This window comes from Meles meles, chromosome 8, assembly GCF_922984935.1.
Source record: "Meles meles chromosome 8, mMelMel3.1 paternal haplotype, whole genome shotgun sequence".
Taxonomy (NCBI): Eukaryota; Metazoa; Chordata; class Mammalia; order Carnivora; family Mustelidae; genus Meles; species Meles meles.
Genome location: NC_060073.1, coordinates 1,331,831 through 1,357,253, shown reverse-complemented (window position 1 = coordinate 1,357,253; position 25,423 = coordinate 1,331,831). Strand labels below are relative to the sequence as shown.

Sequence of the window (25,423 nt, the reverse complement as noted above, 5' to 3'; positions counted from 1 at the left end):
GGTCGGGGGCTGCCCGGCTGCCGGCCTCCAGAGTCCCAAGCCCGGTCCCCCGCGGCCCCCGCCCGCGCCCCCCGCCCGCGCGCCCCTCGGGCTGCGGCGCTCCGGGATCCGGCCGGCCTGCGTGCGCGCCCCCGAGCGGCGGGCGCAGCCCCGCGGGGGGCCCGGCCCGGATGGCCCCGCCCCGGCCCCGCCCCGCGCACGCCGGCCGCGGCCCGCGTGACCCGCCGGTGCGAGCTGCGGTCAGCTGACTCGGCCGAGTGCGCCGTCATCCCGGCTATAAGCGCGCGGCCTCCCGGCGCTCGCTCCGACCGCCGCCGCCACCATGCCGCCCCCCAGCCTGCTGCTGCTCGTCCTCGGGCTGCTCGCTGCGCCTGCCGCCGCGCTCGTCCGGTGAGGCCCCGCGCGCCCCCGGCGCCCCCCGCGCGCCCGGCTCCGGAATGCGGCCCTGCGCCCGCGCCGCCTCCTGCGGGGCCCCCCCCGCACGCCCGCGCCGGGCCCCTTACTGCCCTGCCGCCCCGCGGTGGGCCGTGGGGGGCGGGCGGCTGCGCGAGCGAGGGCGGCTGGGGCCCGGGCCGGCCGAGCGCCCCCAGGACAGGTGCATCGCGGCCCCTGCGCTCGCGGCCGCGTGCGGAAGCCGGGACCCCCGCGTGCAGCCCGCACAGCCCCAGCGCGCGCTTGGCCGCCTCCTTTGCCGGCTGTGAACTGGGCGTGGTTGCCCGGTCTGTGCCGGGGGCTTTGCGGCGGGGGACCCAGTGGCGCGGGGAGCCCCCCAGCGTCTCAGAGACAGAAGGGAGGTAGCCCAAGGGGAGGGTCTGGGTGGCCAGGCTGCAGCAGCCTTCCCCACCGGCCCCTGCCCTCCTGAGGACCACACCTTCCTCAGGCCCGGGCCCTGTCCCCGGTACCAGGGGAGTCCATGCACCGCGGGGCCTGGATGCGGCTGAGCCAGGGCGAGGACCAGCACGGCCACCGCCCACCCTCCCACTCGTGCCAGGCAGCCTGCTTTCCCAGATGGGGGGGTGCAGAGGGCCAGCCCCTTCTGGTCCCGCACCCACCCTCCCCCCCCCCTTGGTGCCAGGCCTGGGAAGGCATCCTTGCACCTCTGCCATGGGCTTTTGCCCGTGGGCAGGTGGGTGAGGTCACAGAGCTGTGGGAGCTGGCCGCGGGCCGAGTGGGACTCACCCTCGCCAGAAGGCCATTCGGCGTAGGCTTTACCACGGGCTGTGGCTTGGGGGCACGTAGCCCCAAATGGAGTCTTTGTGGGGAGGCAGCTGTAGGGCTGTGCCTACCCCGGTACCACCCACAGGCCTCCCCGCGGGGATGGGTGGCTGTGGGGAGCGGAGGCTGCGGCCCTGCGGGCTGGGCAGCCGGACCAGAGCCCCTCACACCTCTTCCCCGTCCTGTGGGACTGATGGCACCTGTTTCCTGGGTTACTGGAGGGCGTGTCCGCTTCCCCCAGGCCAGAACCGTGGATCCTAACAGCCTACCACGTCTTGGGCAAGAGTCCCATCTTCCTGAAGCACGCCCTTGGTGTGCCAGGAAGGGCCAGCTGTGACCTTGAACTCCCAAATTGCCTGGGCTGGGAGGACCTGCCGTCCAAGGGTTGGAGTGTTTTCGGGGGTGCTTTCCTGTCCCCTGCACCGTCGGAGCTGGGAGCAAGCTGAAACCCAGCAGCAAGGGCCCAGGCCAGGGAGGGACCCACACACACAAGAACCGGCCACCTGACCTCAACCCCGTGTTCTCTGTCCAGGCAGACCGCCAAGACTGGGGGGGCTGGCTCTGAGGGAGCTGTGGGCATCCCAGGGGAAGGCAGACCCAGAGGCAGAGACCTCTACCACCCCAGGGCAGGCCGTGCCTTCCTGGGGACTGCACCATGATGGGGACAGAGGATGCATCGGCAGGAAATGAATTCACGACTGCGAGGACCCTGGAGGGAAACAGGGTCACATTGAAGGATGTCCAAGGAGGGCTTCTCAGAGGTGGTGCCTTTGAAGTCCCATCTGATGACCAGGCATAGCCTGCCCCAGAGGCCAGGCAGGGACGTGGGCACCACCTCTGCGTGGGGGCTGCGTGGAGAGCAGCAGGTTCGGAGGGCAGGTGAATGGGTCCCCTCAGAGGGCATGGGGCAGGTGTGACGGAGGGGCACCCATGCCCTAACGGACCCCACGGGCCACTGTCCCGGGAGGGACCGGAGGAGGCACAAACTGGGGACAAGGGATGGGGGAGAGTACGGAGCAGTCCGGGGGGAGGGGGAGGCGAGTCCTGATGAGCCTCTCTCCCTCCTCTTGACAGAATCCCGCTGCACAAGTTCACCTCTGTGCGCCGGACCATGTCAGAGTTGGGGGGCCCCGTGGAGGACCTGATCGCCAGTGGCCCCATTTCCAAATACTCCCAGGGGGCGCCCAGTGTGGCAGGGGGTCCCGTTCCGGAGGTGCTCAAGAACTACATGGACGTGAGTATGGGGTTTATCCTCTCGGGGCGCAGGCTGGGTGGACAGCAAGCCCGGGTTAGGACGGAGCGGGCTCTCTCGGAAAGCTCTGCGTGAGTGGGCAGGAAGCCCCTCTCCTCGGCGCCCTGTGGTTTTGCAGGAGTCCCCTGCTCCGTGGGGGGAGGGGCTTCTGCCCAGCCACGCCCTTCCCTGCTGGGTGCTCCTCCCACTACCCCTGCCCGGATGAGGACTCCCACCTGTGTCCCCATGAGGGGCCTGGCCCTGGGGGGAGGTGTGTGCAGGGAGGTGGGGGTGCCCTTGGCTTCTCCGTGACCTCTCCCCCCGCATCCCACTGACTGTCAAGGGCATCAGGAGCTGTCTTGTTTTTGAGGCCAGCCCGTGGGCATGGGGGACAGAGTCACTGGCTGCAGATAAGTGAGCTGGGCCCACGGCCATCAGCTGCACGTGGAGGAGCCCAAATCAGACTCAGGCCCCAAGGGGCTGCGGGGTCCTCGCGCTCGGGTCACCTGGGCCTGCCTGTCCAGGCCTAATTAATGGCTCTGGAGTTCTTTTGTTTCTGCCTGTCCTGCTGGAAGGCCTGGTGCTCCCCGTGATCCTCTCCTGCCTTCTTTCCTCCTTCCTCACTGGTCAGCAGCCAGTGCGGATCACACCCAGTGCTCCTCGAGGGGCAGACGGACTTGGAGTCGGGACATGCTGTGAGCCCCATACCGAGCCAGGGCTGGGTCGGCCTGGTCCCGGCGCGGGGGTCAGGTCCTGGGACCCCGCCTCCACCTCTGGGGCAGCCCAGGTGGCATCTTCCCGCGTGACCCGCCCCCGCGCCGTGGGCCTAGCTCCGTACTGCCGTCCGGACGCTGGTCCACCTGGGGTTGGGACATGTGGCCGTGCCCTCTGTCCTGTCTGGCCGGAGCACTGCCGTGCCAGGAAGCTGTGGCCTCACAGGCATGTGACTGGGCTGGGGGGGGGGCATCTGTCTCGGGGCCTGACCAACCAGTTCCTGATCCCCTGGTGCAAGCTCTTGTGTATACACACACACGCACGCACACGGAGATCTGCTGAGTCATCCCCAGCCCCCCAAATCTGGACACATTCCGGGTCATGAGGCAGCAGCTGCTGGTTCTCCCTGGAGCCAAGTGGCAGGAGACACAGTCCTGCCGGGACTGGAGCCGGAATCCCCTCCTGACCCAGGGCCCAGCCTCCGTCCCCGGAGAAGGGGCACCCAGGCAGGCAGGGCCCCGGGGGCCCCAAGCCCACATCTCCCATCCAAGCCTCTGTGTCTTCTGACCTGGGAGAGCCCCAGAGGCCGGGTTTCCCGTTGAGGGTCTGAGGGGCATTGCCCTCTTCATGCTCACCTGCACCATGGCTCCACCGCCCTGGGCTCCCACAGGCTGCCCTCCTGCCCCGTGTACCGGTGGAGAAACAGGCCGGGGTGGTGAAGGTAGGGAGGATCTGAGCCAACGCTCTGGTCTCCGGCTGTACCTCCTCCCTTGCTGTCCGCATGCCTCTGCCTAGGAGCCCACCAGGCTTGGTCCTGTGGAGCAAGGGCAGGAGGGGAACGAGGTCCCAGAGGCAAGCCCTGATGTGCCCCCCGTTGTGGGGAGGCAGGCGCCCCTGCTGAGGGCCTGGGACAGAGGGGTCTTCTGGGCAGGTCCTCCGGGGCCCCGGGTCAGCTGAGCCGCTGTGACCGCTGGTCTCCCCTTTCACATGGGGAGGTCGTCCCCCACCCTCTCGTGGTCAGGCAGGACCCGCAGCGCCCAGGGGCGTGAGGACCATGGGCGGCGGAGGGGCGGGAGCAGAGCCCGGGTGTCCGTCCTCCGGCCTGGGCCTCCCTCGCAGAGTCTGGCCCGCAGGCTAAGCAGGGGCGCCTGTGCCCATGGCCCTGACGGACCCCTCCCCCGCGCAGGCACAGTACTACGGGGAGATCGGCATCGGGACCCCCCCGCAGTGCTTCACGGTCGTCTTCGACACCGGCTCCTCCAACCTGTGGGTCCCGTCGGTCCACTGCAAGCTGCTGGACATCGCCTGCTGTGAGTCTCTGCGTGGCCTCGTGCAATGGGGGGTGCGCGCGGGAGGATGGGGCCCCCCACCCTGGGCGCCAGGGCCGCCCCGTCTCCCCTCCGGGATGGCAGCTGGAGCTGGAGCAAGCCGGGCCAGCCCTGGACCTTTGGTGGCCCTGCCTCGGCCCCTGTCGGCCGCTGACGCCTCTCAGCCACACCAGGCAGGCCTGGCCCCGCCGCCCTGCCCCAGGGCACCGCACTTTCCAGATGAACCCGTTCACTCCAGCCTAGCTTCCCGTCCAGGCTGGGACCGTGGTGGCAGAGGACGGGGCAGGCCAGGCCCGACCACAGCCGGCCGACACCGAGCCTGGGGTCACGGGTCTGGCGCGACACCAGGTGGATGTCCTGCTGGGGGGCTCCATGGCGGGGCGGGCTGACGGGCCTCTCTGCCGGCACAGGGATCCACCACAAGTACAACAGCGACAAGTCCAGCACGTACGTGAAGAACGGCACCACCTTCGACATCCATTACGGCTCCGGCAGCCTCTCCGGGTACCTGAGCCAGGACACCGTGTCGGTGAGTCCCCGCTGACACCGCCCCTGGGCCCCAGGGCGCTCTGGCCGCGCGGTGACAGCCCAGGGCAGGGCCTCTGAGGCGTGAGCAGGAGCGTGGTGCGGGGGGCTGGCTGGGCGGGGCTCGGGCAGCAGACCTGGTCCCGTGCGTTTCTGGGGGTACGTGCACCGCGACAGCCTGGAGGGCTGTAGGGAAGTGGGGCCACGAGGGCGTGGGTGCGAGAGCCATGGGCCGGGTCTGGGACCAGGACCCAGAAGTGATTGAAATGAGGCTCCTCCCGGGTGGGGGCCGACAGCTGGGTGGGGGAGCCGGTGGCAGACTCACTGCTGTTCCCATGCCTCGGCCTCTGGGCAGGGAGGGCAGAGATGTGCCGGGAGTCCCCGCAGAGGAACTGGAGGTCCTTTGGGGCACCATGCCTGCGGCAGAGAATCTTTGGGGTAAAGCAGGTGGGCAGGCCCTGCATGGATCTGCCCGCGCCTCTGTGAGAGCTCCTAGCGTGTGGCCACCAGAAGGTCTGGACTGAGAGTCCTGGGGGCAGAGGAGCGAAGCAGGCACAGCACAGCCCCCACCCCGCCGCCTCCAGCCCCGAGCCCCAGCAGGACCGGAAGGCGACGGGGCATGGTGGCTGCGGCCCTGCCTGCAGCGGGGCCGCCCCTCCCCGGATCCACCTGTCCTGTTGGGGTCTCCTGCTGATCTCTGGCCCAGAAGAGGATGTTGCCCAGCACACCGCCCTGTTCCCGCTGTCGGGGCGTCAGCCCCAAACAGCCGTTTTTCCCCACATCCTGCTCTGTATTTGTCTGCTGCCGCCTGGCCTGCGGAGGGGGAGGGGTGGTGTGGCCTTGAGTCTGCTGAGTTGGGTCACGGGGTTGGGTCATGGGGTTCCAGTAGCCCAAGTTCAGGAGCAGGCCTGGGTAGGGGTCAGAAGGTCAGAGCTGAGCCCAGAGCCCACCCATCTGTTAGCTCCATGGAAACTGTGTCCCTCTCCTCAGCTGTGTCCCCACCCAGTGTCGCCAGCCTTTCACTCTGGGCTTCGTGCAAGGTCGAGGGTGATGACGGGCTTGTGGCTGTGTGTGCGCACACGGGGCTGGGGGGTTGGGCTCCAAGGTTCCCGTGGCCCACTGACCATCCCCCTCGGCCCACAGGTGCCCTGTAAGTCGGGTCTGTCGAGCCTGGCTGGCGTCAAGGTGGAGAGGCAGACTTTCGGGGAAGCCATCAAGCAGCCGGGCATCACCTTCATCGCGGCCAAGTTCGACGGCATCCTGGGCATGGCCTACCCCCGCATCTCGGTCAACAACGTGCTTCCCGTCTTTGATAACCTGATGCAGCAGAAGCTGGTGGAGAAGAACATCTTCTCCTTCTACCTGAACAGGTGGGGTGGGAGGGGCTCGGGCCCTGTCTGCTCCCCATGCCTCACCCCTCCTCCTAGCTCCACGGGGCCCAACGCTGTGGGCTTGGGCTGCCCACCTCCCCGCCTCCCCTCTCGGCATGGGGCCGCGTGCAGCCTCTGACCAGGAAGGGGACTGGCCACTCCTTTACAGACGAGCGGGGAGCCCGCTGGACAGGCTGTGGGGCCGGGGCTTCCTGTCAGGAGCGGCTCGGGCTGTGGGCCCAGGATCTCGCTCAGTGGGCCTCCCTCCTGGAGAGCCAGACCCTGGTCAGGGCTCATGGTCAGTCAGCCCGGCCTTCCCTGGGGCTGCTGGTGGGCGATGTGGCCCTAGAGTCCCTGACAGCCCGAAGGACAGAGCCACAAGCTCCAATCTGCGGCCGGACCTCCAGAGGTGAGGGGCTTCCCAGAGGAGGTGACGGATGCTGCTAGAGGGAGCCACGGCCCCGGGTTGACGGTGGGGAGTGGCCCCCACCAGCAGCCCCTTGGCAGCCGCGCCGAGTGTCCCAGTGGCCTTGGCCCTGCATGGAAGGGTGGGTGACCTGTGTGCTGTGCCCTTGAGAAGGGGCCCCCGGTCTCCCTCAGGACAATGCCACAGGTCCCGATGAGGGTGTGCCGAGGATGGATGTGGGTGGCCACCGACCGCGGGTGCTCACCGCACCGCACACCCCCTCCTCACCCTCGGGGTCCGGCCGAGAGCCCGCCCAGAAGCCTCCCCTCTTGCCCCGCGCCTACCCTCAGCGTGGGGCCATCCTTAGTGGTAATTTGGCAGCCATGTGAGGCAGAGCCCCTGCCAGAGGCCAGGTGACCCCACGCTGCTGAATGGGGTAGGGTCTTTGCCATGAGCCCCGGGCTCAGGCTCAGGCCTCCGTGGGTGAGGGGTGGGGTGGCAGGTGGGCAGCGGATGGGAGCCAGCCGTCTGGTTTCCATGCTGGGATTCCGAGGTGAAGCCTGGGGGAGGGCGGGAGGACGGGGTTCGGCCTGGTGTTTCCGAGTGGGGCCCGGCCAGGAGGAAGGGGTGAGCTCCAGCGCTCAGTCTAGAGCTGTGCGGAGGCGGGGCTGGGGCCGGCAGTGCAGGCCCGTGCGGGAAAGCCGAGAGGCGAAGGGGAGCGGGAGCAGTTGGGTGAGGGCAGGGGCATCCTTGGGAGCCGTAGGTACAAAGGCCCTGGGGCAGGAACGAGCGGGCTCCACACTCCGTGCTGCCTGGTGCCGCCTCCCAGAAGCCTTCCCTGGTTGGTTTTTCTCAGGCAGCAGCAGCCGCCTTCCGTGGGCTCCTGGCTTTCACTTCCCCCTGACCGCTCGCCTGACGCGTCACCGGCCTTCCTCAGCGCGGCCGGGCCCCTCTGCAGGCCGCGGGGTGTGGGGTGGGAGCCCCCCAGGGAGTGCTGTCCCTTCTGTGCTCCCGCCGGCCTCCCCGCTCTGCGGCTCCGCCCGCCCCTCCTGGCTGGGTGCCGGCGGGAGCCTGTCTGTCAGCGGCCAGGCTGGACTCGCCGGCGGGGGTGCGCAGCCCCCGCCCCAGGAGCACGTGGGGCTGACCCCGACCCTCTCTTCCCCCAGGGACCCCGGTGCGCAGCCGGGCGGTGAGCTCATGCTGGGCGGCACAGACTCCAAGTACTACAGAGGTCCCCTGTCCTACCTCAACGTGACCCGCAAGGCCTATTGGCAGGTCCACATGGAGCAGTGAGTGCGGGGCGGGGCCTGAGCTCGGATCCGCAGGGGGCCTGGTGAATGGGGCCCTGCCCAGCCGCCGGCTCAGCCGGCCTCTGCGTAGCTACAGCCGTTGGGCCCCTGGCCCTGGGTGTCTGTTCCCACCTCCTGGTGCCCGGCTGTGCTCCTGCCCCCTGGGCTCTGACCCTCCTCCCGGGATCGGGAGGCCGGCAGTTAACCCGCCCTCGACCTCTTGAGCCCGCGCCGCCTCCCAGCCAGAGAGGGGAAGGCAGGGTCCCGGCAGGGCTGCAGTCCTGGAGGTAGGACTGTCCCCCGAGGCCGCCCCGAGCCCCAGCCCCGGCCGGCGTGCTCACGCCCCCTCCCCTGCAGGGTGGACGTGGGCAGCAGCCTGACCTTGTGCAAGGGGGGCTGCGAGGCCATCGTGGACACGGGCACCTCCCTCATCGTGGGCCCTGTGGACGAGGTGCGTGAGCTGCAGAAGGCCATCGGGGCTGTGCCGCTGATCCAGGGCGAGGTGAGCGGGCCGGGCCGCGTGGACGGGGTGCCCCCACTGCGCCCGCCACCCCCTCAGCGCCCCGAGCTGCTCCGTCTTCTCTCCCTCAGTACATGATCCCCTGTGAGAAGGTGTCCACCCTGCCCGAGGTCACCCTGCAGCTGGGCGGCAAACCCTACAAGCTGTCGTCCGAGGACTACACGCTCAAGGTTAGCGGGGGCCGGGCCGGGGCGGGACGGAGGGCCTCGGGGCTGCGGGCCGGGCGCTGACCAAAGTGGCGGGCGCAGGTGTCACAGGGCGGGAAGACCATCTGCTTGAGCGGCTTCATGGGCATGGACATCCCCCCGCCCGGCGGGCCGCTCTGGATCCTGGGGGACGTCTTCATCGGCCGCTACTACACCGTGTTCGACCGGGACCAGAACCGCGTGGGCCTGGCCGAGGCCACCAGGCTGTAGCTGTCCCCCCGCTGGGGAGGAAGGGGTCCGGCAGGAGGAGGCCGGCCGCCCCCGCCCTCCCGGCCACCCCTGCCGCACACACTCACGCTCAGACTCACACTCACAGCTCCGCAGGCGCCGGGCAGTCCGGCTGCTTTGTTCTGTGGTTTCCCCGGCCTTGGCGTGTCTGTCTAGTAGAGGGCGGGGTGCCGGGCAGCAGTCCCTAGGCTGACCCCGAGTCTGGAGCCGCGTCACTAACTGGGAAGCCCCAGCCTGGCGGGGCCGCCCGTCGTCTTGCACCCAGGACCCCCCTCCCCCTGCCCGGGTAGTTCTCCTCCCCCACCTGCTCCCAGCCCGTACCTCGGGGGCCTGGCCGCCCAGGCAGGACTTCTGGACTGAGCCCCCACCCCGGGCCAGGCTGTTCTCTGGGCTTCTCCTCCGCCTGGTCTGGGGTCCAGAGGGGGGCGCTGCTGGCCCGTCTTCCCATGTGGCCCATCGTGGAAGGGGCCCGCCGAGCCCTGAGGACCAGCAGGAAGGGGTTGGAAGGGTCGGGACTCAGGGACAAAAGGCAGCCTTGTGGCGCCTTTGGGGTCCTCCTGGGGCTCGACCCCATCTGGGAGGGCATTTGCTGGTGCCGGTTGGGGGAGGAGGGGGGGAGGGGGCCCGGTGCCACCTTCTCTGAGCTGTTCCCCTCTTGAGTGACCAGGAGCCAAAGTGAACGTGGAAATACAGTCGTCTGGCCTCTCTCTTCTGTGTCGGCGTGTTTTGTCGGGTGGGAAGGGCGGTTCTAAGTCTGGCCGTGGAAGGAGCTGGAGTGGCTGGTGTGAGGCCGTGGTTCCCAAGGGCTGACTCAACAGCCCGGCGGGTTGCGGGTGGGAGCTTTGGAGGTGCCCTGGCTCCCAGCCCCCCCGCCCTGCACGGAGGATCCTGGAGGCTCGAGCTTGCTGCCCAGCCCCGGCCGAGGCCTGGCGCGTCCTGAGGGCTGGGGCCTGGAGCTGCAGCATGTGGCCTTGGCAGGAGGCTTAGGGCGGGGCCGGGCGAGGTTGCCAGGGCCTGCTCTGGGCACGGGTCGAGGGGAGTGGCCCAGGTGAGTGTCTGCCGTGCTTCCCCGGACCACATTCCACCAGCAGCGGGGCCCGGTCTCCCCCAGCCCCCGGACACCCATGAGAGCCCAGGACACAAGCCGGCGCAGGGCTGATGGCAAGTGGGCAACCCTCCTCCCTTCTGGGCCTCCCAGCCACATCTGGACGCCGTCTCTGCGCGCAGCAAGCCGATGTTGGAGCAGGCCAGCCTGGGGGCCCGAGTCTCGGGGTTCGGGGTCCCAATTAGGAATTCGCTCAGGCTGCAGTGACCTCCCTGCAGACCTGGCCTCTTGGGGGTTCGCTGGGGGGGGCGTGGGCTCAGCCCAGAGGCAGCCGCACAGCCCGGAGGTTTGAAGGGATGAACAGGAGTTGGTGAGCCACTGGGACCATTCCCGCTGGGATCAGCGACTCTGGACACTTGCCTGGAGCCCCCCCCCCCCCCCCCGGCAGGTGTCAGGGAAATGGCAAATACGACAGATGTCAGTGTCCTGGGGCGTTCTCGGCCTTGAGTGCTCTGGCTGTCGTTGGCCTGGCCCTACAGGGGCAGGGACTGTACCCCAGAGCCAAGCCCTAGCTGGCACCTTCCACAGACATTCAACCAGATTTGCAAGGAGGCTTATGAGCACATGCCCTGTGTTCCCTGCACTGGAAACATGAGCAGGGAGCCGGCGGGGCTGCTGGAGAGACAGTGTCATCCAAGCCTTTGTGCCCTGGGACACCTGGAGTCCGCACCAGCCAGAGGGAGACGGCCCCGCCCCACCCCCACCCTAGCCCCTGCTGGCGGCCCTGGGACCTGCCTCTGCCTGCCAGGGCCTTGGAGGGCAGCTCCCACGCTGCTGGTCCTGCCATTGTGACCCTCAGCTCAGCACAGCAGGGTGGCCCTGTGCCCAGGCCGAGCCTCCAGCCCCCAGCCGGCCATGGGTCAGGCTGCCGATGCTCCGGCCCAGAGCCCAGGACCAGGATGACTGCCCTGGGCGGCTGGCTGGGATCCTCTGGACCCTAGTGTCTGACTCCTGGCTCAGATCCAGCTCTGTGACCCAACCCCAAGCCTCTAGTCCGACTCTAGAAGGTCGGAGACGACAGGGCGCTCCCCGCCAGGGTGCTGGCCCATCCCCAGGGGGAGCCCAGCTGAATGCCCGCCCCGCTCCTGGCTCCTGGCTGACTGGCCGTGCTCTGCACAGTCCAGCAGGCCCCGGTGGGCATTTCCTGCCTCTACCCTTGCCTGGAGGACGCCAGCCTGAGTAGAGCGTCTTCCCTCACCTCCCGGGTAGAGGCCAGCAGGCGCTAAGCCTCCCTCCCCTCACTCCTGCTGCTCTGGGTTCTGGGGCCCTAAGAGGCAGCCCCAAGGCTGCGTGGATCAGAGGGCCCTGCCCCCGCCCCAGGACCTGGGGCAGGTGTCCCTCCCCCGCTGTCTGCAGACTCGCGGACTCCTGTGTCCACCTGCCCCATTGGCCACTGCCTGCAGCAGCCTGGGCCGAGCCTGTGGCAGGTGGGCTGGGGGCGTGGTGTGCGCTCCTCACATCTGGCTCGTCCTGAGGCCTGGGGTCCAGGCCATGGGTGGCCGTTGGGAAGGGGGTGGCGGGTGCGGTGCAAGAGAGAACTGAATCCTGGCCCTCCCACCGTCCCATCCTCACTCATGCTTTGGGCTCTTGGACCGGGCCGGGCCCTGTCGAGGGCGTGGCCGGGATGGGGGTGCGGCCCTGGTTCTGGGGACCTCTCCTGCTCACAGGGGCTTTCATCAACCTCCTGGAGGTCCCTGGGGTTCCTGAAAGCCATGGAGGAGGCCGGACCAAGGTGGCGGGGGGCGGGGTTGGCAGGGAAGGGCTTGGGGAGGAGCTGGGGCCTGTCCCGCGAGGGGGTTCCCAGAAGGCCTCAGATCCGAGAGAGGTTTGGGGAGAGCAGGGCTGGGCAGAGGCCCGGGCAGAGGCAGCCGAGCACTGCCCCTGCGAAGACCCGGGCTTGAAGGAGAGGCTCCTGGAGACGGGAGAGGCAGGTCAGCTGGTCAGGGAGTAGCCAGGGCCTCTGAGGGGACACGGGCTTGGGGGAAGCTGGGGAAGGAAGTCTAGGGCCACCAATCAAAGGTGCAGCTTCTGGGGGGGGGCTTTGGAGGGTCTGGGGTCTGTGGAGGCTGGTGGGCTGGTGAAGAGGGCACTCGCACGGGGTGGGGAGGGGCTTCGGGAGAGGCAGAGAGGGTTAGGGCTTCCTTCTCCCTTGCCGATGGGACTCACTGGGACTTTTGCAGGAAGGAGAGGTCATCTGGGGACAAGTGTGAGAGCAAGAGGGTGTAGAGTGGCTGGAGGCTCCCGGAGGGGCTGCTAGAGGAAGGGGCATCTGCCGGGGGAGCGGCCCACGGGGGACAGGCAGGTCTGGCAGAGAGACATGGGCAGGTGAGTGGACTTGTTGGAGAACATCTGGCCCCCGGGCAGAGGGGGCCAAGCAGTGAGAGGTCAGGGCCTTCAAGACGGGACTCCGGGAGGGCCGCAAATTCAGGAGGTCGGGCTAAGGGGTCTGTCCTGGGGTGCGTAGGGTCAGATCTGGAGAAAGGGCAGGCGTTTCCGTGGGGTCAGAAAGGATGGGGCTGCTTGGGGGCCACCAAGGTTCAGGGACGGCTGGATTTGATAGCCTCTGGGGCCTCTGTTAGTGGCTGGACTGTGCAGAGCTGGGTGTGGGGTTGGGGCTCAGAGAGATGCTCCTTTTGGGGGCCTGGAGCCTGCAGGGCTGGGCTGGGATAGGGGCGCACAGGCATGGAGAGCAGTGGGGGCTGGGCTCGGTGCCCGGCTGTGCTGGGGAGGGGTCCAGTTGGGGTCCCTGGGCTCTGTGTGGGGTGGGGGCCCCGCCAGGCCAGCACTAGGTCTTGAAGAGGGATGAGGACTGAGATGTGGGGAGGGGATGGACTGGGCAGTGGGAGAAGGGGCCACGGAGGGGGAGGGGCTCAGACAGCCACCGGTCGCTCCGGTGGGCAGGGGAGGACGGCGGGAGGATGAAGGGGCTTCCTCCCAGAGAGACCGCGGGCAGAGAGGCTGGGGCCCGGCGAGGGGGGGCGGGCAGGGAGGCAGGGGAGGCTCAGCGTGGGGACACGGGGTGGCACCGTGGGAGGACCCATCCCGCAAGCCCCCGCCGGCTCTGTAGCCCCCCAGGGTCCGGCTTCCGGGCGCCCGCGGCCCCCACCCTGCAGGCGAGAGGAGGCGGGGAGGTGGCTGCGCCCGCCGGCGCCGTGAGTCAGGCTCGGGCTGCAGCCGCGCGGCCGGCCTGGCGCTGCGGAGGGAGCGCAGGAGCGGGGACAGCGGCGCCGCCAGCCCCGCGCGCTCCCCCCGCCGAGGCTGGGCCGCCGGGACGCGGAGCGCCGGGGCAGACAGCGAGCCGCGGGCCGGCGGAAGGACGCGCGCACAGCGGCGCAGGGGTTGGCCCGCCCGCCAAGGAGTCGCCAGCAGGTGAGGGCGCGGGGCGCGCCGTCCATGCGGCCGCAGCAGCCCTGGGCCGGGTAGCGGGGTGACGGCGGCAGAACCCCCGGGGTGGGGGGAGGGCACAGGGCGCGCGGACGCCTTGGTGCCTGCCCGGAGAAGTGCACGTTTCGCAGAGTGTCCTTGTGCGTCTGTCCGTGGCACGGGCTGGGGGGCTCCCCGAGTGCAAGCGCTTGGGGTCCCGGCAGCCGCTCCTGGCCAGCGGTTGGGGGCGGGGACGACGCGCATGGGTTTGGGGCGCCCGCAGTGGCCATTTCCACCCCGGGCGATTGCGCCCGAGCCTGCGTGGCTGTGTGTGTCCACGCTGCGCGTCACAGTGCGGAGCTGTTTACCTGGAAGCGTCTGAACGCAGCGGTGTGCCCGGGGTCTGGAGAGCCTTGGGGTCTGATGTGTCTGCCTTGTCAGCCTGCAGGTGCTCGGAGAGCTCTGCTCATCCTGCCAGACAGTGGCTGAGACGCCGTCATTGTGGGTTTGGTGTCCTGTGTGTGCCGGGGCGTTGGGGATGCTGGTGCTCTCTTTGTTGCACAGCCTGTCGGCTGCGGAGTTGCTGGGCTTGGGGGGGTGTTGCTGTTGTGTGTCAGTGGGTGAGTGTTTGTGCGCAGACGGCAAAGTGAGGAAAAGCCCCCGGTGCTCCTGCCAAAGCTGCTGGGAAGGGCTTTGGCATCAGGGTGGCTGGGGCGTGTGGGGGAGGCAGGTGGCAGGTGGGCAGCTGGCTGCCTCGGTGGGGATTTCCGTCTCCTTTGGGGCCGCTTGTGAGTCTGCAGGGGGAGATGCTGCAGGACACCCGGGCAAGCCCTGCAGGGCAGGCAGGACCCAGCTCGTTCTTCCTCTCCCCCTCCCTCCAGGCCCAGGGCCCCGGCCAGTGCCCAGCCCCGCTGGGAGCCCCGGCCAGCACCACGGACGGCACCCAGGAAGCCCGAGTCCCCCTGGACGGGGCCTTCTGGATTCCCAGGCCCCCGGCAGGCTCACCCAAGGGTTGCTTTGCCTGCGTGTCCAAGCCCCCGGCCCTGCAGGCTCCAGTGGCCCCGGCCCCTGAGCCCTCGGCGTCGCCCCCCATGGCGCCCACCCTGTTCCCCATGGAGTCCAAGAGCAGCAAGGCGGACAGCGTGCGGGCCTCGGGCGCCCCCCAGGCCTGCAAGCACCTCGCCGAGAAGAAGACCATGACAAACCCCACCACGGTCATCGAAGTCTACCCAGACACCACCGAGGTCAACGATTACTACCTGTGGTCCATCTTCAACTTCGTCTACCTCAACTTCTGCTGCCTGGGCTTCATCGCGCTGGCCTACTCCCTCAAAGTGAGCGGGGCAGGGGAGGGGGTCGGGGGGGGTAGGCAGGGGCACCTCCTGGGATCCAGAGATACAGGGCTGTCGGCTCTGAGCCGGTGGGGAGGGGCTGCCCTTCCCAGTCCTGAGCTGTGGAAGCTTCCAGTCTGCCTCGCTGGGCTCAGGGGCCCCAGGCCTGCATTCTCCACCCAGCCAGCTTCATCCTTGTGGAGCAGACCCGGGCTCAATGTCCCATCCTCCGGGCAGGGGACACCGAGCTGTCCCTGGGGAGGCGGGGAGGGAGCCAGCTCCCCGATAAAGACCCTTAGAGCCTTTCCCTGTTGACAGGAGGACAGCAAGGAGACCTTCCTCTCCAAGCCCCTCCCTGGGGCCCTGAAACCAGGCAGGCGTTCAGAAAGAGCCCACGGTACACAGGGTCTCGATCAAGTCACTGCTTTTTGCCTTCCCTCTCCTGCACGGTTTCCAGACAGTCTGTCCTGGTGGCCGGCGTGCCCAGGGAGAGAGAGCCTCAAGCATGTCCCGTACACCCCTGATGCCCCACCTGAAGTGGGTACAATTTGCAAAAGCCCCTCACCTCTGTGAGAGGAGCTGGCTGGGCCCTGAGCAGGGTGCCAGGAAGACGGGCCCCGCGTCCCCAGGGCAGGGCAGGAAGCAGTGGGCCAAGATTGCGGGAGAGAGGCTGTGACCCGCTCACGGCTGAAGCGGGAGCTCTGTGCAAATGTGTAAGGACTGAGGGCCGACCGCCAGGACCCACCTCCCTGTCACTCCGGAAGGGACCGGCTCATGTCTGGCCAGACTGTCACTGTCCCCAGATCGCGGGTCCAAGCCCAGGTGCGGGTCACTGGTGGCGGACGCCCAGTGAGGTAGGGGGGGAAGTGGGGGCCGGAGGGAGGGGAGGGTCCGGGCCAGGGAGGCAGGGGGAGGGTCCGGGCCAGGGATGCTGGCCCAGGAAGAAGGGCAGAAGCCTGGCCGGCTCTGCCTCTGTGCATCCTGGAGCCCCACCCCTCCCCTGGCCTCACAGCCCCAGCCACCTGGCTTTCCCCGCCTCCTGACTCAGCGGCAGCACCACCCGCCGCCAGGCGCACCTTCCCCTCCAAGCCTGTGCCCTGAGCTCTGGGCTCCGCCGCGTGGGGCCCGAGTGAATGTGTGTGAGTGTGCATGTATTCACAAGCACGTGTGCCCCTGTGGCGTGAGAGTGTGTACGGTGTGGACATGGAAGTGTAGTTGCCCGTGTGAACATGTGTGTGTGTCACGGGCTTGAGTGTGCGTGTCCGGTGCAGTGTGTGTGGTACACATGCGTGCGTGGGTGTGTGACTGCGTGTGCGTGCACGAGCGTGTGTGCCTGTGTGTGCTGTGGGGGCAGTGAAGGGAAGGGGGCCCTAGAAATGGGGGGTGGAGGCCCCAGACCACCCTCTGCTCTGGTTCCATGGGGGCGGCGTTGTGGGGGCAGCTGGCAGGGCTCTGCTTGCCCGGGGGCCCCTTGCCAGGCCCTGACGGCGGCCTGTAGACGCAGGTCTGGCGGCGTGGGCTCCTGCCCGGAAGCTGTCCCCTCCCCGCCTTGGCTTGGCTGTGGGCGCCGCCTGGCACGGGGCCGGCCCATCTGGTGCAGGTTGTAGGTAGGTCACAGATTTTTGAATGGGGCCGGATTTGCACCGGGGGGAGGGGTGGGTAGGAATTAGTGGTTTTGAGGGGCAGACGGGAGCCCTCAATGACTCCCCCCCAGGGCTGCTCCCCCGTGTCCTTCCTGGGGGACAGCCAGGGCAGGAAAAGCTTGAGGCTTGCCAGGGAAGGGGGTGTGAGGTGAGTTGTCTCTGGCCTGAGCAGCGGGCGTAGGGCGGGGACAGAACGGGCCGGCTCCGACGTCTGCTCCTGGGAACGCGTCCATCTGTCCATCCCGCTGCATGACCCCAGCCCGCGGCACCCCACCCCACATGTAGCTAGTCAGGGCCCCTTCCGAGGGCGCCTAACAGCTTGGGGCCGGAAGGCCTGGGCCTGATTCCCAGCCTGGTCCCTTGCGGGCAGTGGGCTCCTGACCGGCGCCTTGCCTGGGCTCCTTCCCTCATCCGCTCACAAAACAAACGGAAAAGGAGCAGCGTTCGAGTGAGCACACCCGGGCAGGGCCGAGGCTGGCATTTGGTGGCTGTGAAAAACCCTGTGTCCCTGTCCGCCTGCGACTGTCTGTCCACCCATCACACTGTCCGTCCGCCCTCTCCACCCACGTGGGCTGGGGCGGTTCGGGGCAGCTGGGCGTGCAGTGCGTGGACGGTGAAGCCTCGTGTCGCATAGCCTCGTGTCCGGGGAAGGCAGAGACGCAGGACGTCAGCTCTGCGCTCTTGCCGTTGGCACGAGCAGCTCGTAATGCCCCCGCCCCCGCCCCGTTAGCCCAGCGAAGGCCAGAGTCCTCATCTCACCATTCAAGGCTCTTCAAGATCCATCCCCCGCCATAGCTCATCCTTGCCGCCCGCACCCTGCCCCAGTCCCCTGGGGGCACACCTCGGTCAGCCCGTGCTGCTCCCTCAGCCTGAGGGCTTTCCATCCGCAAAGACTCTACTGACTCACTCTGGCTGAGCCCCCACTTCCCAGCAGAGACCCCCCTGCCGCGGGCACGGCCGCCCACCCCCCCAGAACCATCCCTTCATCGTGCTGTCGCTGGTGCCAAAGCAGGGTTGGCCACGGCAGGGGTCAGAGGTGCTGTATGAATGGCTGGAGGAACGGAGGACCCCCCGCAAGATGGAGGAAGTGCCCCGTGTTTCAGAAAAAGAGTATTTCATTCCTGATTTGGGACGAGTTTGGAGCCGGGTGTGGGAGACGGACGGGAGGGGGCATCATTTTCACTGGGCAAGGGGGTAAGGAGACAGGTGTTCCAGGACATGAGGGTGGGGCGATCTGGGAGGGGTGCAGGGCCCCCACCTTCTGTGGGGGACAGAAGATGGTCTTGGAAACCAGTCATGGCCATGCAGGGAGGATTTGAAAAATTGTGTGAGGAGTTTGGATTTCATTGTGTGGAAGACACAGAAGGGGAAGGTATGGCCAGAGCTATAAAACCTGCACCAGTGTGGAGGACAGGGACAAGAGAAGCCCAGGGGCAGAGCACAGTTAGGGTCCCAGTGTGGTGGCCAGGAAAGGAGAGCATGGCATGAGTTAGGGGAGGGATGGGGGGCAGGAGAGGAGGAGCAGATACAATGACACGATGTCTGCTCAATCTGACCTAAGAGATTATGGACTTCCTGGTAACAGCAAAGGAAAAGAGGTTGGTTAGAATGGGTGATACCATGCCAATTTTTGTATATACATATTTCCCACTTACTTGCTTTCTGAATATCAACATCATCCATGCACCCATCTAACTATCCACCCCCCCACCCAGCCACCTGCCTGTCCAACCACCCCACCGTATGTCCACCCACCCACCCATACCCACCCATCCAACAGTCCACTGCCCATCTATCCACCCACCCACTCATCCACCCATCGATCCAACCACTCAACCATCCACCCAGCCACCCACCCATCCACCCGTCCACCCATCAAACCATCCACCCACCCATTCACCTACCCATCCAACCATCCATTCACTCAACTACCTGTCCACCCACCCACCCAACCATCCACTCATCTAACTATCCACCCACCCACCCATCCCTGCCCATCCAACCATCCATTCATTCAACCATCCATCCACCCACCCATCTATAACCAATACATCCATGCATTCACCCACCCATCCACCCACCCACACATCCACCCACCCACCCATCCACCCACCTAACCATCCAACCACTCAACCATCCATCCATCCACCCAACCATCCATCCACCCATCCACCCAGCCACCCACCCATCCAACCATCCATTCATCTACTCACCCATCCACCCATCCAACAATCCAACCACCAAACCATCCACCCACCACCCATCCATCCATCTGCCTGTCCACCCATCCACCTACCCATCCAACCATCCATTCACTCAACCATCTGTCCATCCACCCATCCAGCCATCCAGTCATCTAACCAGCCACCCATCCATCCATCCACCTGCCCATCCATTCACCAACCCACCCACCTATCTACTCACTCATCCACCCACCCAACCACCCACTCATCCACCCACCCATCCATCCATCCATCCATCCACCCATCCACCCAACTATCCACCCACCCAGCCACTCAGCTACCCACCCATCCAGCCATTCAACCATCCACCCATCCATCCACCCATCCACCCACCCATCCAACCCCCACCCATCAAATCATCCACCCATTCACCCAGCCAACCACCCATCCGTCCGTGCATCCATCTATCCATCCATCCACCCACGATCCCTTATACATTGATCCACCATCTTTTATTGTCTTCAACACAACCATATAATCACCCAACCCTCCATTCATCTGTGTTTATATAAGTTCATTATGCTTCCTCCTTCCTTCCCTACTTCTCCCCATCTCATCCCACCATTTTATGTATCAATGCAGTTAACTACTAATCTAACCTCAACTTCTAAGTAACTTTTTCCTCTTACTTACCAGCTCCACCTGTCAGCCATCCATCCACCTCTGACCTAACACATCAGTACACCCATTCATCCTTCCAGCCCTGTGCCATCCCTTCTGCTCCTCTAGCTGAGCCGTGCACATCCATTCATCATGTACCTGTCTTCACCCTCATCCTTGCTCACTTGCCCTCTATTACCCCTTAAGTCATCTCCTCCATCCATGAGATCCTTGCACTATTATTTTCTATTCTCCCTCCTCCTCATCCATCCACATACGCAGCTACACTTCTCTGGACTTTGTGGAAGAAAAAAGTGCCAAAGAGAAGGAAATCCTAAGATTTACCCTGGGTGAGGGTGGCCTCCTCTTCAGGAACATCTCTTCCTAACCAGAGAATCTTGGAAGTGGTCCAGCTCTGCCCACAGTCACTGTCTTCCCAGGACTTCCTGGGCTCCGGCTACTCCCTGTATCTTAACGTCCCTTCCTAGAGACGGTAGGGACGACCACTTACTCTGTCTGTGCGTAGCACCCATTTTCAGGTAATCCCTATTAATTTTAGATTAGGGACCTCGTTCAGAATAGAGCACACTTACATCCTCCGTTGTCTGATCATAAAACTCTGAGACCAGCTTCCTTCTGAATCTTATGTGTTCACTTACGGATTCCAGCTTTACTGAGATACAGCTGACATGGGGCACTGCCTAAGTCCGATGCCTACAGCGTGGCGATTCGACGCGTGCCCCTGCCACGTGATGACAGCAGCGAGGCGGCTCGTGAGCTCGTCCATCACCACACGCTTTTACTGTTTTTGAGGTCTGTAGGTTTTGGGGGGTAAGAACACTTCAGATGTGCTCTCAGCAACACTCAGTCAAGTCATAGAGCATTGTCGACCATCCCATTATATTTTGAATAATTTCAGACCTACTGAAAAGTTGCAAAAAGAAATACAAAGAGTTCCTGTGTGCCCTTTACACAGAAGTCCCCGGTACTAGCCTTTTCCTTCTCTCTGGCCAATGGCCTCACCTCCTCCCTCTGGCCTCAGGTTCGGGACAAGAAGCTTCTCAATGACCTGAACGGAGCTGTGGAAGACGCCAAGACCGCCCGACTGTTCAACATCACCAGCTCCGCCCTGGCGGCGGCCTGCATCATCCTTGTCCTCATCTTCCTGCGGTACCCGCTCTCCGACTACTAGGGCCCCGGCGGGCCCCACCGGCCATGGAGACAGAGCACTGAGACGTGTTCGTTTTCACGCCTGCCATGACACGGGATGCTGTGTGGTTGGGGCAGAGCAGGGCACGTGCCCTGGAGCCCCCCTGAAGCTGTGACCTGGGCAGCGAGGCTGTCAGAAGCTCTGCGCACTACAGGGGTTGGGGCTCGGGCCGGCCCGCCCTCTCTGCCTCCTGACCCTCCGCCTCTGCCCGTGTCTGGGCTCTGTGGGCGTCTCCTTGTGCGGCTGCACCCTGGCTTCTACCGGCTGCCCTCCCTGGCCTCTTGTGCCCCTCCCCCGGCTCCTGGGGCCCCTCTGACCTGACATCTAGCAAGAAGGGCTTCTGGGGGAGCTTCCCAGTTTGGGGGGTGCTGCCAGCCTCTGGGGACTCACTCTGTCTTCCCTGACCCCACCCCTCCGAGCCGTGACCCTGCTCGAGCTCTGTGTCTGTGAACTGTCAATAAAGTACCTGTCAGGCCCCAGCCCGCCTCTGTCCCACGGCTGAGCGGGCACCGGGGTTGACGGCTTTGGGAACCCCACTCTGGCGCTGCCTGGTGGTCCAGGCCCCCAGGGCTGACTCTGCCGAGGACCTGGCAGTCTTCTGCCCACGAGGCCAGCGGACTGAGCTGGGCTTTGGCAGCGGTAGCCCCAAACACGAGCCCCCCGAGGGTTAGGCAGCGCGAACGCAGCCGCCCGCCTGGCTCTGTTAGAACAAAGAAAACCAGCGCCTCCCCCGGGAGGGACAGAGCCCCCGTGGCTCGGGGCTGGGCTGGTCTGGGAACCAGGTGGCGCTCCAGGCAGCTCAGGTGCAGAGAGGGAAGGAGGGCGGTCTGCAAACTCGACCCCCGGCCTACAGGTGTGCTCAGGAGGGCGGGGATCAGGCATGCTTTGTGGGTTTTGAGGATGGTGCTTTTGGAGCGTCAGGACCCCGTGGGGGGGACAAAGCGGGGCGCGTGGGCGTGTGGGCCAGGGCTGGGGGTGCTGGGGGAGGGTCTTTACTATGTCTCAGGGGCAAGGTTGAGGGTCTGGGGACGGGCTGGGTGTGCAGGTGAGGCGGGCAGGGAGGAGATGGGATCCCTGCAGGTCAGGCTGTGCATTAATACGGGGACCCCAGGAGGGCCCTGTGGGAGCAGAAAAGCCATCTGGGCTGAAGCCATGGGTTTGGAGGCTCTGCGGGGAGCCCGGGTGGCCCGAGTAGTGCCAGCCGCCGTGGAGCCTGAGGAACACCGCCACTTGCAGGACGGCTGACGGGAAGACGGGCATCCCCGGGGAAAGCCGAGCATGTGGGGTGCTGAGGGTGGAAAGGCCAGAGGTGCCGGCTGGGTGGAGGGGCCTGTGTGGGGGGAGGAAGCAAAGAAGGGGCCGAGAGCTGTGCTGGGAGGGATGGGGACGTGGCAGCGAGTGTCCATGAAGGGAGAAGAGAGGCAGGGGGTGCGCCAAGCCTGGGGTGCCAAGCTCGGGGTTGCTGGTAATGGAGAGTCACTGGGAGCAGGCCTGGTGACCACGGCGGTCGTGAGGTCCCGGGTGTCAGAGTTCAGAGGGTGCAGATGAGGCCATGTCTGGCGGCATCCAGACAACAGGGGAGCGACCCCTTCCCCCAGGACAGAGGCAGAGGCACTGTGGGGCCAAGAATTGGGGTTCCCTCCGATCTCCCTGGGAGAGGGGGCCGGCCAGGTGCAAGGCAGGGCTCAGTGGGTGGTGAGGTGTTTGGGGTCCTTTCTGGGCAAAGGAACTGGGCAGGGGGTGGGGTCCTGTGCCCTCAGTCTCTGGGGCGGGCAACGGTCAGCTGACAGTGTGCATCCCGGGGCCCCGTGGTTTTCCCACGCGGTGTCCTGCTGCGGCAGACTCACTGGGAGGAAGGCGTCGACAGGGCTGGAGAGCAGGACACCAGGCTGAGCCTCCGGGGAGGACAGGAGCGTGACGGACAATCCCCAAAAGGCCGGGCTTCTGGGACTTGAGTCCTGGCGGGTCCGCAGCTCGGCGTGCCGGGTCAGGCTGCACAGAGAGGCTGGTGTTTCTGTGAGGGCCGGTCCGGCAGGGGTCCCGGGAGCAGCAGATGTGGTCTGGAGACATGGTTCCCAGGTGAGAGGACCTGGATTGTAGGGAGGTGCATGGCTGAGTGGGCAGGACTCCAGCCCCTGGCCTGACCCAGAAGCCCAGGAGGAGGGGTGAGGTGGGACGGAGTACATGGCATGACCCCTGACCCCAGGCAGTGGCAGGTTAGGGGTGCGGAGCTGGGACCCCTGCATGAAGTTAAATGTGGCCACCCCGTGGAGGGGAGCAGGGAGGCTTGCAGATGGACCCCAGGAGGGTGGCTGGGGCTGGGGGTCTTCCAGAGCCTCCAAGGTCACGCCCAGGTGGGTTCCCGTCACTGCCCAGCAGCTTTCTGGAGGAGGTAGGGTCAGAATGCCAGGCGGAGGGCATTTGGGAAGCTGGGGACCACGTGAACCCAGGCCCTACCCTGCGGCCCCCGGGGCTTGATTATGCCTGGGGGGCTGAGAACATAGAGGTAAAATGTTCTTCACTCATTTTCCCTAAGTCTTTGCCGCCGGCGGCAGGCTGACCCCCTGGGACGGTCCCTGGAGGAAACGCACCCCCAGGAAGGAGGCCTTGGCTGGCTTTTCCCTGGGCCGCACTCCACCCAGCAAGGCTTTGGGGCTCTTGTTGCCAAAATGGCCTAGTGGCCTTGCAGACAGCAATGTTCGTGTCCTTCCCGGGGCCGAAGCCCGGAGGCACCGTCTCCCACACCCTTGGGCTCAGGAGAGGGGCTGGCCCACGCTTGGGAGTGCCTGTGACGGTGTCCGGTGGCCCCTCACCCCAGCAGGTGGGCGGGCACGGGGTCCAGCCTCGGTCTCTGGCCTCCAGGTCTGTGTCTTTGCCCCTCAGGGCTCCCCCCTGAGCTTCCAGCCCTCCCTGTGCCCTCCCCTCGCCCCACCCCGTCCCCACAACTCCCCTCCCCGCTTTCATTCAGTTTTGCTCAAGGTCGGGCCGGCAGTGGCCGCTGGAAAATACTTGTAGGAACGAGTGAGCTTCCTGTCCTCCCCCATGCACCCCTAGTTCCTGCGTCTTTGGGGGCACCTTTCCCTGCCCTCCCCCTCCCCCACGCTGTCCCGACGGGCCTACCACTGACCTCGTGACCTCCAGCCCACTGTCCAGCTTCAAAGGGTCGAGACCAAGTGACTGAAAGGAAAGTGTGTCTAAAGTCCAAGACAGGTCGTGTGCGTGAGGGTGAGCACGGGTGTGCGTGTGCGCGTGTGTGCTGAGGGGTGTTGTGTGGTTCACCCCCAGCCCCTCTTACCCAGCCTGACCATCTTCTCTGGACACCGAACCACACCACGCGCTCTCAGCTCCCCTCCTGCTCCCACAGACCAGAGACCCCGGCTCGGAGCGGGGGCACGGGGTGGGCAGGAGCCTGACAGCGACAAGCCATGGGGCCCGGGAGACAGTTCACGGGACTCTGGGAAAGCACTTAGCGCGCACCAGCGTCTGTGATGGAAGGACACGACAGGGCACGCGGCCCAGCACCAGATGCAGGACACGTGCAGGCCCGGGTGTGGGGAAGGGGGTCGGGCCCCGTCTCCCCAAGCCTTGCCAGGCTCCCCAAGCCCTGTCTGGACGCTCGACCTCCACGCAGGCTTCTAACCCAGTCTCATCGACCAGCCCCCCGGGACCCCCGCCCCCCCGCTGCTGCCCGCCTTCCCCGTCCACCGCTCCCTCCCAGGTTCGGAGAGCCGCCCTTGGTGCTTGCCACCTAGCAGGTGTCCCTCTTGCTGGGGACCGTCTCCAGGCTGCACAGGGACCACAGAACCTGAATTCCCGTAGCTTCGTCGTGAGTCCACACCCCCGGGCGCTCCCACAGTGGACGTCTGCAGAACTTCCTGGCGATTCTGCCTCTCATAGTCCCGGGATTGTAGAATCAGCTTATCAAGCAGGGGGGAAACCGCACTGCGATTCTGATCAAGCCCAGAGACACATTTGGGAGGAACGGACATGTTTATAAGACTGGGTTTTTCAAATCTGGAAGCGTGTCATCAAGTCTCACGCATTTAAGTCCTTAAAAAAAAAAAAAAGATTGATTTGTTTATGTATTTATTCAAGAGAGAAGGCCGGGGAGGCACAGATGGGGAGAGAGAAAGAGTGTCCAGCGGGCTCCCAGCTGAGCGTAGAGCCTGACGCAGGCTCCATCCCACGACCCCGAAATCAAGATCTGAGCCGAAACCAAGTCGGACGCTTAGCCGACTCTGTTAAGTGAGGAGCCCGCCCGGGAGCCCGCGCCCACCCGGGAGCCCGCGCCAGCCCGAGTCGCCCGGCCGCCCGCTCAAGCCCTTTGGAAGCTCTCCCCGGACACTCTAGCTGCCCGCGTGGAGGTCTTCCACAGAATTTATCAGATCGGTGCCGGATCTTTGACTTTTATGCCGTTGTAAGTCCCGCCGCGCGACATAGTCCCCCTCCCAGGCGCCTGGGCCGACGTAAAAGGCTCCATCCCGTATTCCGCGTCCTTCTAAGACGATCTTCGTTTTCGGGGCGCGTTTTTGGAACTTCTGCATTTCCCACGTGCCCAGCCCCGGCGTCGGCTCGCCTGCAAACCTGCAGATCCCACCACTCCCTTCAAATCCGCAGACGCCACGTCGTTTTCCTTACTTCCAGGGACTCCGTTCCACCGTGAAACAGGGGCCGTCCTCACCTCGCACATAAACCGCTCCGGGCTGCACGGTTCGGGATGACATTTGCTCTAGGCGTTTGTCGGCCGCCGCCGCGACATTAAGGAACTTCCCTGTTGCTCATAATATGCTAATATTGACATTTCTGCCGTAATGCCACGGACGGGAGAATCTTTGCAAATTCTGCAAAAGCATGGACACAAGTAAGGAGCGACAGGAACACGGGTGGGGGCAGACG

The 25,423-nt window shown here is 65.8% G+C and overlaps 2 protein-coding genes across 2 annotated transcripts; both read left to right on the top strand.

Annotated features, from left to right (window-relative positions):
• The first annotated feature begins 232 nt into the window (after nt 1–232).
• On the top strand, nt 233–9,738 carry CTSD (cathepsin D). Its single transcript, XM_046017341.1, has 9 exons — nt 233–390; nt 2,290–2,449; nt 4,347–4,470; nt 4,899–5,017; nt 6,157–6,383; nt 7,956–8,078; nt 8,436–8,580; nt 8,670–8,768; nt 8,847–9,738. The coding sequence occupies exons 1-9, from the start codon at nt 323–325 to the stop codon at nt 9,012–9,014; spliced, it is 1,233 nt and encodes a 410-aa protein (XP_045873297.1). The 5' UTR covers nt 233–322; the 3' UTR covers nt 9,015–9,738.
• Nucleotides 9,739–11,761: 2,023 nt separating this feature from the next.
• On the top strand, nt 11,762–21,000 carry IFITM10 (interferon induced transmembrane protein 10). The gene is made up of 4 exons (XM_046014650.1): nt 11,762–11,869; nt 13,312–13,506; nt 14,382–14,834; nt 20,360–21,000. Exons 1-4 carry the CDS (start codon nt 11,762–11,764, stop codon nt 20,507–20,509), a joined length of 906 nt encoding a protein of 301 aa, XP_045870606.1. The 3' UTR covers nt 20,510–21,000.
• Nucleotides 21,001–25,423: the final 4,423 nt, after the last annotated feature.